Raw genomic sequence first — 14,332 nt, 5'->3', positions numbered from 1 at the left:
AGATCTGGAAGACTTGTGATTGAATTCTGCTATGTGGGGTCTCTTTCTTATTCAGTGTGGTGGGAGAGGACCTTGTTAAAGATAGTAATCATCCTTATTAACTGAATGTTTGGGAATGAAATGAAATTCGGGGGGGGGGGGGGGAGATAAAGTGCTTCCTCTTTACATATCTTCATTGAAGGACTTTCTTTTCATTTCCCCCCCTCCCCCCTTAGTCTGGTCAAATGGTTTCATTAGTGAAGAGAACTTCCAGTGTGGGGACTCCCTCTTCTAATGCAAATCTCTACTAGGTGATAACTTGGAAGCACTGAAAGGTTAAGAAACTTTAGGTAATATGTCTGGGACAGAGTTGAATGCTGGTTTTCCCAACTCCAAACCTGCATGTTGCCTTACTTTATTTTATTAATATATTGGCACAAGAATAAATATTTAGAGATGGAAAGGACCTTAAAGATCATCTAATCCAACCTCCACATTTTACAGATGGGGGAACTAAGGCACATAGAACTTATGCAATTTGCCCAAGGTTACAAAGGTAGCATCAGAAATGAGATTTGAATCCAGATCCTAGGACTCCAAAGCTATCGTTCTTTCTACACAACCTCTGCTTCTCCCAATTCTGTGAAGAATAAACTCGGTACAAGAAACATTCATTTCGTCTTCAGTCAGAAGAAAGGAAAAACTAATGGAGGAGAAGGATTGCTCCTCAGTCATGAGAATGTATTTTGCTTTAAAAAATGAGGGACTTTGCTTGCAGCAAGGGCATGGAACATCCCACTAACTTTTCCATTAAGTAATGAAACAAACACTCCCAACGAATTTCATACCTGGTAAATCTGGCCCTCACCACCCTTTCTCCACTGCTGCACAGTGAGGAGTTTTGTTCCCTATCTCTTCCTCCCTGGGCATCTATCTTTTTAATCCTTCTGCGCTTCCAGCTGAATGTTCACATCCTCTAGTTAGTTGGGCTTGGGTCCCAGCATTCCTCCCTGGTAGGTGTCTCCAGGGGATGGGGAATAAATGGCAGCTTAGTATGCCTCGAATTGAAATGCTTTAGAAGGAGAAAAGATCCATGCCGGCATGGCTATTCTTGTGACTGATGAGAGAGAAAGACCTTCACCTGTCCAGAAGCAACAAGCCAGCTAACCAAGCTAAGAGCCATCCAAATGTGAATGACCCAAGTCCCTCTATCAAGGATCCTTGAGTGAACTCACTCTTCCAGTCCCAAATCCCACCACACCCCTCTGCTGGTCAGCTCCCCTCATTAGAACATAAGCTCCTTGGGCACAGAGGCTGTCTTCTTCCTTGCATTTGTATCTCCGGCACTTAGCCCAGTTCCCTGCCTGCCTGCCTGTTTTGTTCTCTGGGGCCATGTTGGAGCCCTGGGTTATAGCCACTACCCTCCTGCTGAACATTCCTGTGAAACTAGAGAAGGCTTCTGTGGAAATGTGAGCCAGCGAAACAACATGACTCTCCTAAAGGAGACATTTAAAGAGATGAGGAGAAGTTACACAATGTTCTACTCCATGGCAGGGAGATCCAATGTCCTTGCTGTACTCTCATACCTGCTATACAGAGGGGGGCTGTTCTTCCATCTGGGAGTGTCTGAGGACATCTGGCCGTGCCCTTAGCATCTCCTAAACTTCTTTGCTCTCTCTGGGGTGGGGTTTGTCCACAAAAGGCCTCTCCTACATTATTTTCCCTAAATATTTTCCAACCTACTGGCACCATGCTGAGAAGACTCTGGCTTTTCTTCCTGCCCAAAGATTCCTTCCTACAACCAAGCCCCGTTCTAGGACACAGGGAGTGGCAGAAGGTGCTCAGGATAGTCCAGATGTCCTTAGAAGAGCGCAGGGTTTGGACTGTCCTGTGTGGGAAAGGCTGGACAAGACTGACACCATAATTAGTTCCTGTAAGGACTAGTTTAAATGCCCAATTTTAAAATAAAGCATGTGTTACTTGCCTCATAAGAAATAAGGGCAAGGCAAGGTCTTGAGGCCAGAAGTGTGGACCCATTAAATTTCCAGCTCTAACCTCTATCCCTCCCCTCCAAAAACAGCACCTAAAGGTACAACTATTAAGCCTCCAGCCTAGGGGAGAAAACATATAGTCCTTAGCCTCCACAATCTGGCTCCTACCTTCCTTCCAGTCATGGAATTACCTATCAAGAGCTTTATATTCCAGACAAACAAGACTATTAGTTGTTCCTAGAACTCAAAACTCAATCTCCTGATTCCATATATTCACACACGCTAGCCTCCATTCTAGAAATGCCTCCTCCTTGCCCCTCCTTTCAACCCCCATTTATCTGGGGGCCTCTCAAAAGTCTGATTTTTGTTCCAGATGCCACCTCCTCCAAGAAGCCATCCCTGATCTCAGCCCCCTCCAGTTGTTACTGCTCTCCATTAACAATTCATTCCCATGTACCTGTCAGGTCTCTCCCACCTACCTACTTGAGAGCAGAGACCATTTCATGTTAGTCTCTGTCATCAGAACATTGGCTGACACATAGAACACTCTTAGCAAATGCTGGCTGAGCTTTGAAAGACTTTAAAACTAGAAACTCCAGTAGAATCATAAACCATTACACCGAAGGACAGAAGGTGAACCATGTCACCCGCCTCCTGCCAGAGAAGTGATGAACTTAAAATACAGAATAAGCCATGCATAAATGGGCATGTCCAGTGGGGGAATTAATTTTGCTAGACTGACGGTGTTTGTGAAGATTTTGTTTTGGTTTTCTGTTTTTCTGTGTTCAGTTGGCAGGGAGAGTAGTGACAGAAAATACACTTTAATTCCAAAAAACATTTGTAGAGTGGAACATCAGCTTTTAAGCTAGACTTTTATCTATATGCCAATAAAATAACCAAATCTCAGGGAAAAGGAACCATGGAGGTTTCATTCTGTTTGTTTAGTCCCAATTATAAGAAAAATGTACTAAACAACTCTGTGCTATTTCTGATGGAAAATACTACTGTCAAGATGCTACATTCCTCACTTGGGAGTGGGATGGTGGGAGGAGTGGTATGTGAGAGGTTGCACGTTTGGCTGTAATACAAAGCATGTTGTGATAACCTTCTTATTCTCCGCTCCCCACACTCACCCCCACATTTATATTTAAGACACAATAGGTGGGCAAGGAAATTATGGAGATGTCTCTTCGTTTTGCATTAATTATAGGGCCTACAGAAACCTCCTAATGAGTGGGAGAATTCTTAAGAGAATCAGGGTACATTTATTCAGTTTCAAAGATGGACACACGCAATAGAACTAGAATAGAAGGGGATCTGGTGGGTCTGTACTTGGAATCTTTCCCTAGGAGCTTTATTATAAGCTAGCATGAAGAAGGGGGTTAACTCCATGGAAAACTGAGCTATTAATAAGGAGGAGGGCAGGAGGATCAGTATCCCTCAGGCTCTCTGTGTCATCACCAGGAGGGATGTTGACTACCAATGCCTGAGATTTCTTGGCATGTGTTATTAAAGCCCCCCCTAGAGTAGTAGTGTAAAGACACAAAGATGGGAGCAAGTTGAGCATCCATCAGGTGAGAAGACTGGCCTGACTAGAGGAGAGGGTTGGGGAACAATAAAGCATGAAAATAAAGGGATATAAGTTTGGGTCAGTTGATGGAGTTCGGTGAAAACTGGGCTGAAGAATTAGAATTTGATCTTTTAAAGATTATAAGGACCACTATAGGTTACTGAGTTGGGGAATCATGAGATGGAACAATGTATTAGGAGTATGGACACAGAATCAGTGAGTAGGAGGCACTGGACGTGGAGAGGCTAACATGGCAATTTCATCACAAGATTTGGGACTGAGGTGATGGAAGTGAAAAGTTAAGGATTCCTGAAACAGAGAATGTTTATTTGATTTGAGTGAGATTTTCACTTTTGGAAAGTACTCTAATTGCAAGCCTCCAACCCTTCAGGTGCTCCTTTTACCATGCAAGGATCCCAGCTTTTCCACAGCACAACAAATTCCACAAAGCAATTCCCAACACAGGCACTAAGTATGTTTGAGCAACTACGTTTCCTCAGTGTTCAGGAGGAGACATTCCAAATCTGGCATGCCATTAGTATTCACTCTGGGCTTCCCTCTCAGGACTGCAAAAATAGACATGCTTCAGTCAACCCATCCATCAATCAACAAGCATTTATTAAGTGCCTACTATATGCCAGGTGCTGTGCTAAGCAATGGAAATACAGAGAATGAAAACAAGCATTTGGTTCCAAACAAACATCACTGATTCAGTGCAAACAGAAATGTGCAAGGGATCTGGTTTAGTCAAAAACAATGTTTGGGATGCAAAACACATATGATTTAAAAAAAAAAAAGGTAAGCTATACAACCCAATGCAATCAGAAAGAGAAAAAGTACAGTACTAACTCTCTGAGAGGATTCAATTTTCATCATGTACCTTTGAATGTCAAGTTCTGAGTGAAGTGAGATCAACATGCACCTCAAAGCCTGTGGATCAGAGAGAGAAAAAAAACAGAAAAAAAGGAAAAAGGATGAAAATATGGAAAGGAAAGGAAGGGGAGGCTGACTGAATGGACTGTGGATGCTGTCATTCTCGATAAACAAAACAAAACAAAACAATGAAATCCTAAGCAGCAAGGAATAATGATAACACTGTCAGCATTATATTTCCATGGGAAGTATCAAAACAAACACAAAGTCAACCGCTAGCAATAGGCTTCATCAACAAGCCTCAACCCAGATACAAATGCATTCATTGGGTAACATTGAGAAACTCACATGTTCCTTTAGCATGTGCATTCATTAACAAATCCCACCCCAGATACAGCTACTTCCATTGGGTAACCTTCATTCTGCCATCTACATTGGGTTTGCTGTTTATGACGCATCCATCACATCCTAATGGAGACCAAGAAGGTACCAGAGGCTGTGGGAGTACTACTAAATAGATTTTCTTCTTAAAACAGTGTATTTCTTATCTATGAAACCACTCAGAGGACAAGTGGTTATCAAATGGCATCTACTTTGGCTGGCAAGATGCCATGGTACTATGCCTTTAGATGGAATGAAGGTAGATGAGTAAGATCAGTCCACTAAAGCTCCCCCTGGAGAAATCCATGTCAATGTAGCACCACATGGATTCTAGCCAACCTCAAACACATTGTGAAACTGCTCAAGCATGACAGGTCTTTCCTTTTTTTTTTGGAGTGGGAAGGCAAGGCAATTGGGGTTAAGTGACTTGCCCAAGGTATGTGTCAAATGTCTGGGGCCAGGTTTAAACTTAGGTCCTCCTGACTCCAGGACCAGTGCTCTATTCCCTGTACTACCCAGCTTCCCCCAGGTCTTTCTGTAAATCAAGGAAAAAGTGTTTAATTTAGGGCTTGCTTGACTCCACATATGAGTCAGTGTGGAATGCCTGTCTTTGCCAACTACATTAGCTCTCAAACATCAAGAATATTTAGCTTTTCCTAGACTCCACTGCTGGTTCCAAGCAATTTCATTTAAAGACAGACAAGTAAGGCAGAAAACTAATTAATTTTGGTGTCTGATGAAAATGGAAATTTTGTACAAGACGAGTAAAGTGGGCTGCTTTTGCATCCAAAGAGATGTCAGTGAGACTGACTATATGGCTAATATCTGTCTTACACAAATATTAGCCCATGTGTATTTAAACATAGATGTATGACAAAAATGCATTTTTGCTGCCAAGTAACATGCTATCTGAATAACTAACCTATCTCCCAGGGTTGTTGTAAGGCTTAAATGTGAAAATATTTGTAAAGCACAAAGTGCAATGCCTGGAACATAGTAGGTGCTTAAATATAATCATTTCCTTCCTCCTTCCCTTCCCAGTCCCTCCCAAAAGGATTTAGGTTACTGTTTCATATTTCTTCTTGGTCAATGTCAATATTGGTCCCACATATTTATCAAATAATGATAATATTTGGAACCAAACAGAAAAAAACAAACCAGAAAAGAAACAGAACAATTGAGCCATCCTTGAAAGGGGGTGGGGTAGGAGAATAAAAGACAGGAAAGCAAAATAAAGATGCCCTACAATGTTCTGTGTAGGAAGTTCTGTCAAAAATATGAGAAGCCTTTAGGAGAAAAGGGGATTAACATCACGAGAAGAACTATTAGCTGAGTTGACCCTATGAAAACCCTTTCCTTAAGGAATACTCCCCAGTACTAAGGTGAAGATTGCTCTAGGGCCCTCTGAGTCTTGTGTTTCAAAGTTTATAACTCTAATCAGCAATGAAGGAAATACCCTGAGGTACACCATAAAGAATAAAGCCCTGTAGATGCACAGTAAATACTAAATGACAGATCTGAACAGGTGCTATCATGGACTCGGGAGAAGGAAGACCATGGGAGTTCAGAGTCAATTTCTTTTCTGAGGGGATAAACAGTAAGAAAAGGTAAAGGACAAAGTATACAGGATATATAACGGTATCCTGGACTGGATCCATTCAGGAGAGTATGAGTCGGGAATAGATGACGTTAGAGACACATAGACCTAAAAAAGACAAAGAAAAGATGGATGAATCCTTGAGCCACTCCTATTTTAAGAACTTGTAACAGAAAATAAGTTCATAGGATTTAGAGAACAGTAGGATCTTCTCATCTCCTGGGCCAATATCTTCATTTTGGGGAAAAAATCTGACTTCTACTGCTTTCCTCGTCTTCTCAGTCATCCCATGAGCTTAGAATATAAAGTGAAGAAAGCAATGATTCTAGGAAAAGGAAGCTCCATGCTGGAGGATAGAGGAATGGATTGGCATGAAATCAGTCAAGCAAAGTACTGTTTTATGGCATACTATGAGCCTAGCACAGCTGTGGGTTCTGTGGGGTAATGCAAAGAACATTAAATTTAGGTTTCAGAGCCAAAGGCCATGGAGCAGACAAATGAGACATATACTCATGAAAACAACTAGTGAACAAGATGATGCCATAAATCACACCTTAGTGTAATTATTCAATAAAGCATAATCTGAGTAAAGGCAAATCTATAATGAAGTGCTAGTCATGTTACACATGCAGGAGTGCAAAAGGAACTCAATAAAGGCAGAAATCAATATGGCCTGGTGTCATAAGGAAATAATAGCTGGCATTAATATAGAATTTGTGTGTTTATTTACAAACTAACACATCTCATTTGACCCCCATGATGACCCTATGAGACATAAAGATCAATTATTATTCTTATGCCTATTAATAAATGAGGAAACTGAGGCATGTGAAGTTAAAGGGCATACCAATGACCACATGGTTAGTAAATAGGCAAAGCCACCTTTCCTACTTAGGTCTCTGTCCTGTGGTCTTTTAAAAATAATCTTCTGCTTATGGAGGAGATAAATTTGAGCTCTGTCTTGAAAGATGAGCAAGTGAGGGGAAAGGTGATGCTTGGGAAATAGGAAGAGATTTTGAGGAGAAAACAACACAAATGAATACATCTGGGGGGAGGGGTTCAGCATGGTGAGTGTGTTTTAGAGCAGTAAGAAGATATCCCATAATGAGAAAGAGTGTTTTAAGAAGCATGGAGAATAAGACTGGGTATTTAGGATGCAACTAGACTAGAAGGGCCCTCAAAAACCAGGGAGAGAAGATGGACCTTGCTATGGTAGGCCACATGGATCGAGCCAGCATAGGCTATGTCTCTTTGTAGCCCATCGCTTCTATGATACCCTTCATATGACACCCACCTACAGCATGGAAATAAGAATTCTTTAAAAGGTTATTGTGGAAACTTGGAAAGAGGACCAGAGAGGAGACAATGTGTTCATTTTAATTCATCTTACACCTGCTACCTAATTTTTATTAGCCTCAGTGTTTGATCCACTGAAACTTCCCCATGCCTGCTTAAAGTCTTAGATGAATGTTCATTTTCCTTCTTGCTTATAGACACAGGAATGCAACCTCCTAAGACTATTGGTTATAATTTCCTCCACTGTCCTTGATAAGGAAGCCTAGAATCAGAGGCCTTCATAACAGCAGACAGAAAAGGGGATGTCTAAAGGATGGAGCAGTAAGGCTGAATGAACTGCAGGAACTAGGGGCAGGGAGGTAGGGTGAAGAGAAAAGCTGAGAAGAACTGATTAGACATCCTAGAGAAGATTTCCTTGAATTTTCTGAGCCCTAATTACTGAAATTCAACTCACAGGAAACCTTTTCACTTCTCAGATTAGAAACAGCAGACACAATCTCTGCTGAAAATGTTTTGAGCCCCACAGGTTAACAGTGAGAGAGCTGAGAAATAAAACAGGATTTTATTAGGCTGCTCACATACTTCGCTAAATCAAGTGTGCACCATTTAGAGGTCTGATATATGGATTTGAATATAAAATGGAAAACCTCTCCTGAAAAATCAGAATGAATAGAGAAGAAGGAAGGCTTATTCGGGTCACTCCCAAAGCTACAGGAAGCCTCAGAAACTTTACAGGATTTTAAAAGGCTCAAAGAGAACTAATGGAGATACAGGTAGGAATTCTGGATCTGAGACCCTGCATACTGAGAAAACAAAGAGTGTGACACAGAGAAATAATCCAGCACAAATTAAGCTAAATGACAATCACTGGGTGACTTTCTCTTTTCATCACTAGATTGACTTATGTGGAAAGGACAAGGGATATCCTAAGAACAAAACACAGCAGGACAGCATGGAGGTGGAGTTGCTGCTGCTTTACCAGAAAATGGACAGACCTACCATAAGCCTTTAAGAAAGGTTTGGCATTGTAGGAAAGCTAGTCTTAAGGACAGAGATGCAGGCTATAGGTTGTGAGCTTAAAGATGGCGGAAGAAAAGTGGTGGTAATGGTAGTAGTAACGATCCTGGGCAAATGCCAATGCTATGGAGGCAGCGGCCACTTGAGGGCCAAAGATTAGTCAAAATGGGTAAACAAAGGAAGGTAACTGGCTAGCTAGATTATTTTATGCCATAAAGGAAGATCCTGAAAGGAAGAGAAACGATGGGAATCTAGAATCAGGTAGCTAAATCAAGGCACATAACATCCCTGTTCCCCTCTGCCCCCTTTCCCTGTAATGCAAGCTTCTTGAGGGCAGGGACTGCTTTGTCTCTGTATTCTCAGCACCTAACACAGTGCCTGGCACACAGCAGGTGCTCAACACATGCTTACAGATTGCCTTATTGATGCCTATTTGCACTTTTCCCATCTTTGGCATCTAAGTCAGCAACCTGCCTATTAATTCTGCAGGAAGCAGTTTGCTGGGATGGGAGATGGATTAAAGGCAATCCCTGTGGTATGGAAGATGAGTTTACAGGCAATCCCGAATTCCTGGCACAGTGCTGTCTGAATAACTGCACGGTACAATGGATCACCATAAAGATTAGCTTCACCTGCAGGAGGAGTGACAAACAGGAGTTGTTTTCCAAACTAATGCAAGATCAGATCAGTTAGGAATATGGCTAATTATATATCATAAATGTAAAGATACAGTAACACATCTTCCATAACAATTTAAAACCATAAAAATTATACTTGGATTCCTTAAAAACAGGCAAAAACACTGGATGTACACACATTGACTATAAGGGGTCCCAAATGTGCCATAAGTTATCCAAAGACAACATACAAGGCTGTCAGAAATTTGATCCAAATTTTATGTCAGTTCTAGTAAACATTAAACATTAAATGACAATATTTTTACTTGACATTTTAGAATTCAGAAGAGCACTGGCGGATGTCTTGGATTGCTTAGGTTATCTCCAGAATATCTGTTGAATGAAATTTGAGCTGATGTCTTCTTTTTCTCTCCATAAATTTCCCTGTTCATTAACCAGGTTGATATACTCCTAGAGAAAATGAGACAAGTTCCCATTGACATAATGATCAGAGGCTCCTAGATGTGGAGCTGGGAGGAAACCCAGAGGCCACAGAGCCCAACTCTCATTTTATTTTGCTATAAATGAAATCAGAAACAGACAGGACTTTCAGCCAAATGGAACTGTCTCACAGGATCTGCTCAGACCTAAGAAAGAGAGGTGGCAGAATGGCTTCCACCATGCACCCCAAAACAACAAAAACATTTCCTGGCATAGGGAGCCACCTCCTCTTCAGTACAAAACTTTCAATAAAATAAACGGACTGCCATGTCAACGTTTGTGACTTTTCCCTCAGTATGTCTTACAGAGGATAGAGAAATAAGTAATCCTGTGGAGATCCCAACATGATCCATTAAACCACAGTGCCTTATTTACATCTAGGAGGGCTCTTACAAGTAATTTAGTCCAATCCCTCATTTTACAAATTGGGAAACAGAGACCCAGAGAAGTTAAGTGACTAATGAGTAAGGCAGTGAATCATCCGAAATCCCCTAAGTGAATAGGGAATTGAGGGCAGAAGACTTGAGCTCAAATCTAGCTTTGGTTACTTACTAGCTGTGTGACCTGGGTCAAGTCACTTAATCTACTTGCCTCAGTTTCTTCATCTATAAAGTGGGGATAATAATAAAACCTGTCTCCCAAGATTGTTGTGAGACTTAAATGAGATGTTTGTGAAGCACTTAGCAAACATTAAAGGCCAGCTACTGCTCATAGTTGTCTAAGGTCATACACACACACACACACACACACACACACATACATATACATAGAAAGTAGCAGAGACTAGTCTCCCACCTGGATCCTCTGATTGTAAATGCAGGACTATTTCTACCAAATTACATTGCATCTTAACATACACTTCGATGCTTGGTGATTCCAATGCGAAAGCAAACAAAGAAGAAGATATAAAAATATATTGAGGCAGCTGGTGGTATAGTGGACAGAGTACTGGGCCTTCAGCCTCAGACACTCAGTAACTGTATAACCTTGGGCAAGTCACTTGCCTCAATTTCCTCAGCTGTAAAATGGAGACAATAATAGCCACCTACTTCACAGGATTATTGTGAGGATAAAATGAGATGATAATAATATTATAATAGCTAACGTTTATATAGTGCTTACTATGTGCCAAAAATTGGGCTAATTGCTTTACAACGATTTACCTCATCTGAGTTTTACAACAACCCTGGGTTACTATTGTTCAATGTTTTTCAGTCCTGTCTGACTCTTTGGACCCCATTTGGGGTTTTCTTGGCAAAGATACTGGAGTAGTTTGCCATTTCCTTCTCCAGCTCATTTTACAGATAAGGAAACTGAGGCCAAAAAAGCAAACTGACTTGCCCAGGGTTACACAGCTAGTAAGTGTCTGAAGCTGTATTTGAACTTAGGTCTTTCCAACTCCAGGCCTGGTGTTCTGTTCACCCCGTCACCTAACATATAAGAAATGCCTGGTGATATATGTAGGACTCATTTAAGAATCAGCTATGTGTGGGGCAGCTAGGTGGTGCAGTGGATAGAGTCAGGAAGACCTGAGTTCAAATCCCGTGTGATCCTGTGCAAGTCACTTAACCCTAACTGCCTTGGCGTCCCCCCCCAAAAAATCAGCTGTGTGTAGACAGGTCATCAAAAATAGAGAAAAGATCAAAATCAATTCCAAATTAGAATAAAGGAAAGAGATAACATGACAACATGTATGACTATGGCAGGCCCAAATGGGTCTCCTTAAACAAATAACTCCAAAATATGGGAAACAGACAAAAGTAAAGGTATTGACTCTGTCTCTGACTGTTTCTTAGAGAAGTTTAACTGATGCAAAGCAATCGTCACAGTGACACAGCTAAAAATAAAGGAAAGTCACTTCCACCAGCCAGGTGGAAGACATTGGATCTTTCTGATACACTGAGGGAGAGAAGCCAAGGACAATGACAGCTTAGAATGTCAGCTCATTTGCAAGCTACTACAGAGGGTGGGGGAATATTATGAGCAATAATCATCTCACCAAATGATAAAAAGGAAGGACAGACAGAGAGACAGAAACAGATTGAGACAGAAAGAGACTGAGAGAGAGAGAAAGAAAGAAAGAGAGAGAGAGATACGGGGAGAAGCTGCCGACAATTTGGCATGAGACTGAAGTGGGGACACATCATCCCAAAAATATATGAATAAAACTGGACGGAAAATATGTTGTTGGGAAAAGGTGACTAGACCTAACCAAATGCATACAGAAGAAATTCGTACTACACAGCATAATTTTAAAGCTCTATGGGGTTATCTGATAGAAGAAACAATTACAAAGGAATATATAAAGTCATGGGCAGTATCACTGCAAAATATGGAAACCAGCAGTAACACATAACACATATGACTAGTTTTCTCATCTCTGTGTGAATGGTCATTCACATATCTAGGGCATATCCTTGGAAATACGAGGGGGAAGCAATTAAAGGAGACTTATTCTATCACAGACTGTATCTTTATAGTTATACAACTGACTTGAGAGGCGTAGAGGAGAGAAGACTGTGTGTATTCTTCCTTGATTGAAACAACAATTGATTCACAAGAGCAAACATAGTCCTTTTGTGTCTCTCTCAAGCTAGCATCAAGATCTAAGAAAATTCCAAGCCAGGATTACTGTGGTGGTTCACTGTGTTTTAACATCAAGCAAAGCATAAAATGAGAAGACATAAGGGGGAGGGGGATAAACATTTATATAGCACCCACTCTGCCAGGCACTGTACTGTTATCTCACTGGATCCTCACAATGACTTTGGCAGGCAGGTGCTCTCATTACTTCCATTTTACAGTTGAGGAAACCAAGGCAAATAGAAGTTAAGTGACTTGTCTAAGCTCACACAGCTATTAAGTTTTAAGGTTGAGTTTTAACTCAGGTCTACCTGATTCCAACTCTAATACTCTATCGACTGCACCACCCAGCTGCACCTACACTCTCAACAAAGATTATTTACGTAGCTATGTAAGCTGTCCCATGAAAAGCTGAAACAGAAAAGTTTCCTAGTAACACAAGACTGTTTTTAGAATACTGATTACATCAAACCTTGGAACACATCGTAACCTCCTTTAAAAAGATCTATCCAGCCATCCACAAATGAAAAACAATATGGATGAAGAATGCATATTATGAAAAACAAGTAGATAGGTTTATCAATATTAATACCATGGATAGGCCTTACAGATGGACTATAAGATTATGGCTTATAACTAGCATTTCTAAAATCCTTTAAAGTTTGCAAAGCATTTTACAAATATTATCTCACTTTCTCCCCACAACAACCCTGAGAGGTAGGTAGTATTATTATCCCCATGTTACAGGTGACAAAACTAAGGCAGACAGCAGGAATTTGCTATATTATACTAGGGGGGTTGTTTAAAACTTTCAGGGATATCAAGCTGATCGCTACCACAGAAGTCTATCCTTTTATTCTCCTGGTGACGCCATATGCTTGTGAATCATGGAACACTATAGCTCAAGAAGAACCAAGACTGCAGATGACTCAAAGGTCAGTGAAACAGTGTATGGTGGATACAAGTGAAGAATGTCTTCTACCAACAATAATATCCAGTTGAGAAGTGGAATAAGATGATGGCTTTCAAAGGAGAGGATGCAGGTTCAAGTCTCTCACTTCTGATACTACCCACATAATGTTGGGCAATTAATCTCCCTCTATTCCCCTCCCTGTAAAAATGAGCTGGTTGGACTAGACGCCCTGTCAGGTCCATTTCAGCTCTGAATATAATCTATGAATTCATAAATTCTAAGTAGCATAAAATATATAGTGGTGGACCTGTAAGATAAAAATAAGAGGTCAAGCTAGTCATCTGGCAGATTCACATTTTTTTCCTTCTTCTTATACCAACAGCATCTCTGTTTTATAGTTTGCCATCTCTGACTCCTGAGAATTGAGATTTGTTCCAAGAATCAAGAAAATTATTTAACATTTAACATTATACGTTTTTGCTGAGTTTCTGAACTTGCACTGTCTGCTCATAAAACCACACTAGAGAAGCAAGAAAAGGCTTTTTGGCTTCTTGGAAATATTTTAAAAAATGAAAAAAAACTAATAGTCTTTCTTCTGGGGCTGCCTTATGACTAGAAGGACTTTTTTTTACATTATCTGGGAGCTAATTTACATTAGAGTCCTAGCACTTCAGTTTGAATTCTTATTCTGCCAGTGATTACTTGCACGATCAATAAGCAAATCACTTAAACTCTCTGGGCCTCAATTTCCCCAAGTATAAAGTGAGGAAATTATATTAGATGACCCTTAAGATCCCTCGAAACTTGAAATCTATGGTTCTATGCCCCTCATTTTGACTACAGCATAGTGCTTGGTTCATTTCAGCATAGTTTCACTTCTAAATCTATGAAGAGATGGGTATGGATTTAAATCAAGCAAAAATATTTAATCTTTGGTGAATGGACATGAAAAGGGTGAGAGAGTCTCCAAAGGGTGAGACTTTCCAAGTCCCTGGCATTTTTTTTTTAATTATC

At 40.6% G+C, this 14,332-nt stretch overlaps 1 protein-coding gene across 12 annotated transcripts in view; it reads right to left on the bottom strand.

The window, feature by feature from the left end:
* The window catches only part of KIAA1217 (KIAA1217 ortholog), a 564,412-nt gene that overhangs the window by 203,960 nt on the left and 346,120 nt on the right, over nt 1-14,332 (bottom strand). For 3 of the 12 annotated variants that reach the window (XM_072651714.1, XM_072651721.1, XM_072651717.1), the window contains exon 3: nt 4,390-4,470. The exons of the other annotated variants lie outside the window; for them this stretch is intronic. In XM_072651714.1, coding sequence (XP_072507815.1) covers nt 4,390-4,470 — 81 coding nt within the window. The remainder of the gene's footprint in view (nt 1-4,389; nt 4,471-14,332) is intronic. 12 annotated transcript variants of the gene reach the window in all.

Source organism: Notamacropus eugenii, chromosome 3 (genome assembly GCF_028372415.1).
Source record: "Notamacropus eugenii isolate mMacEug1 chromosome 3, mMacEug1.pri_v2, whole genome shotgun sequence".
Lineage (NCBI taxonomy): Eukaryota > Metazoa > Chordata > Mammalia > Diprotodontia > Macropodidae > Notamacropus > Notamacropus eugenii.
Note: the sequence above shows the minus strand (reverse complement) of the source record. Positions and strands in the feature narration are given on the sequence as shown.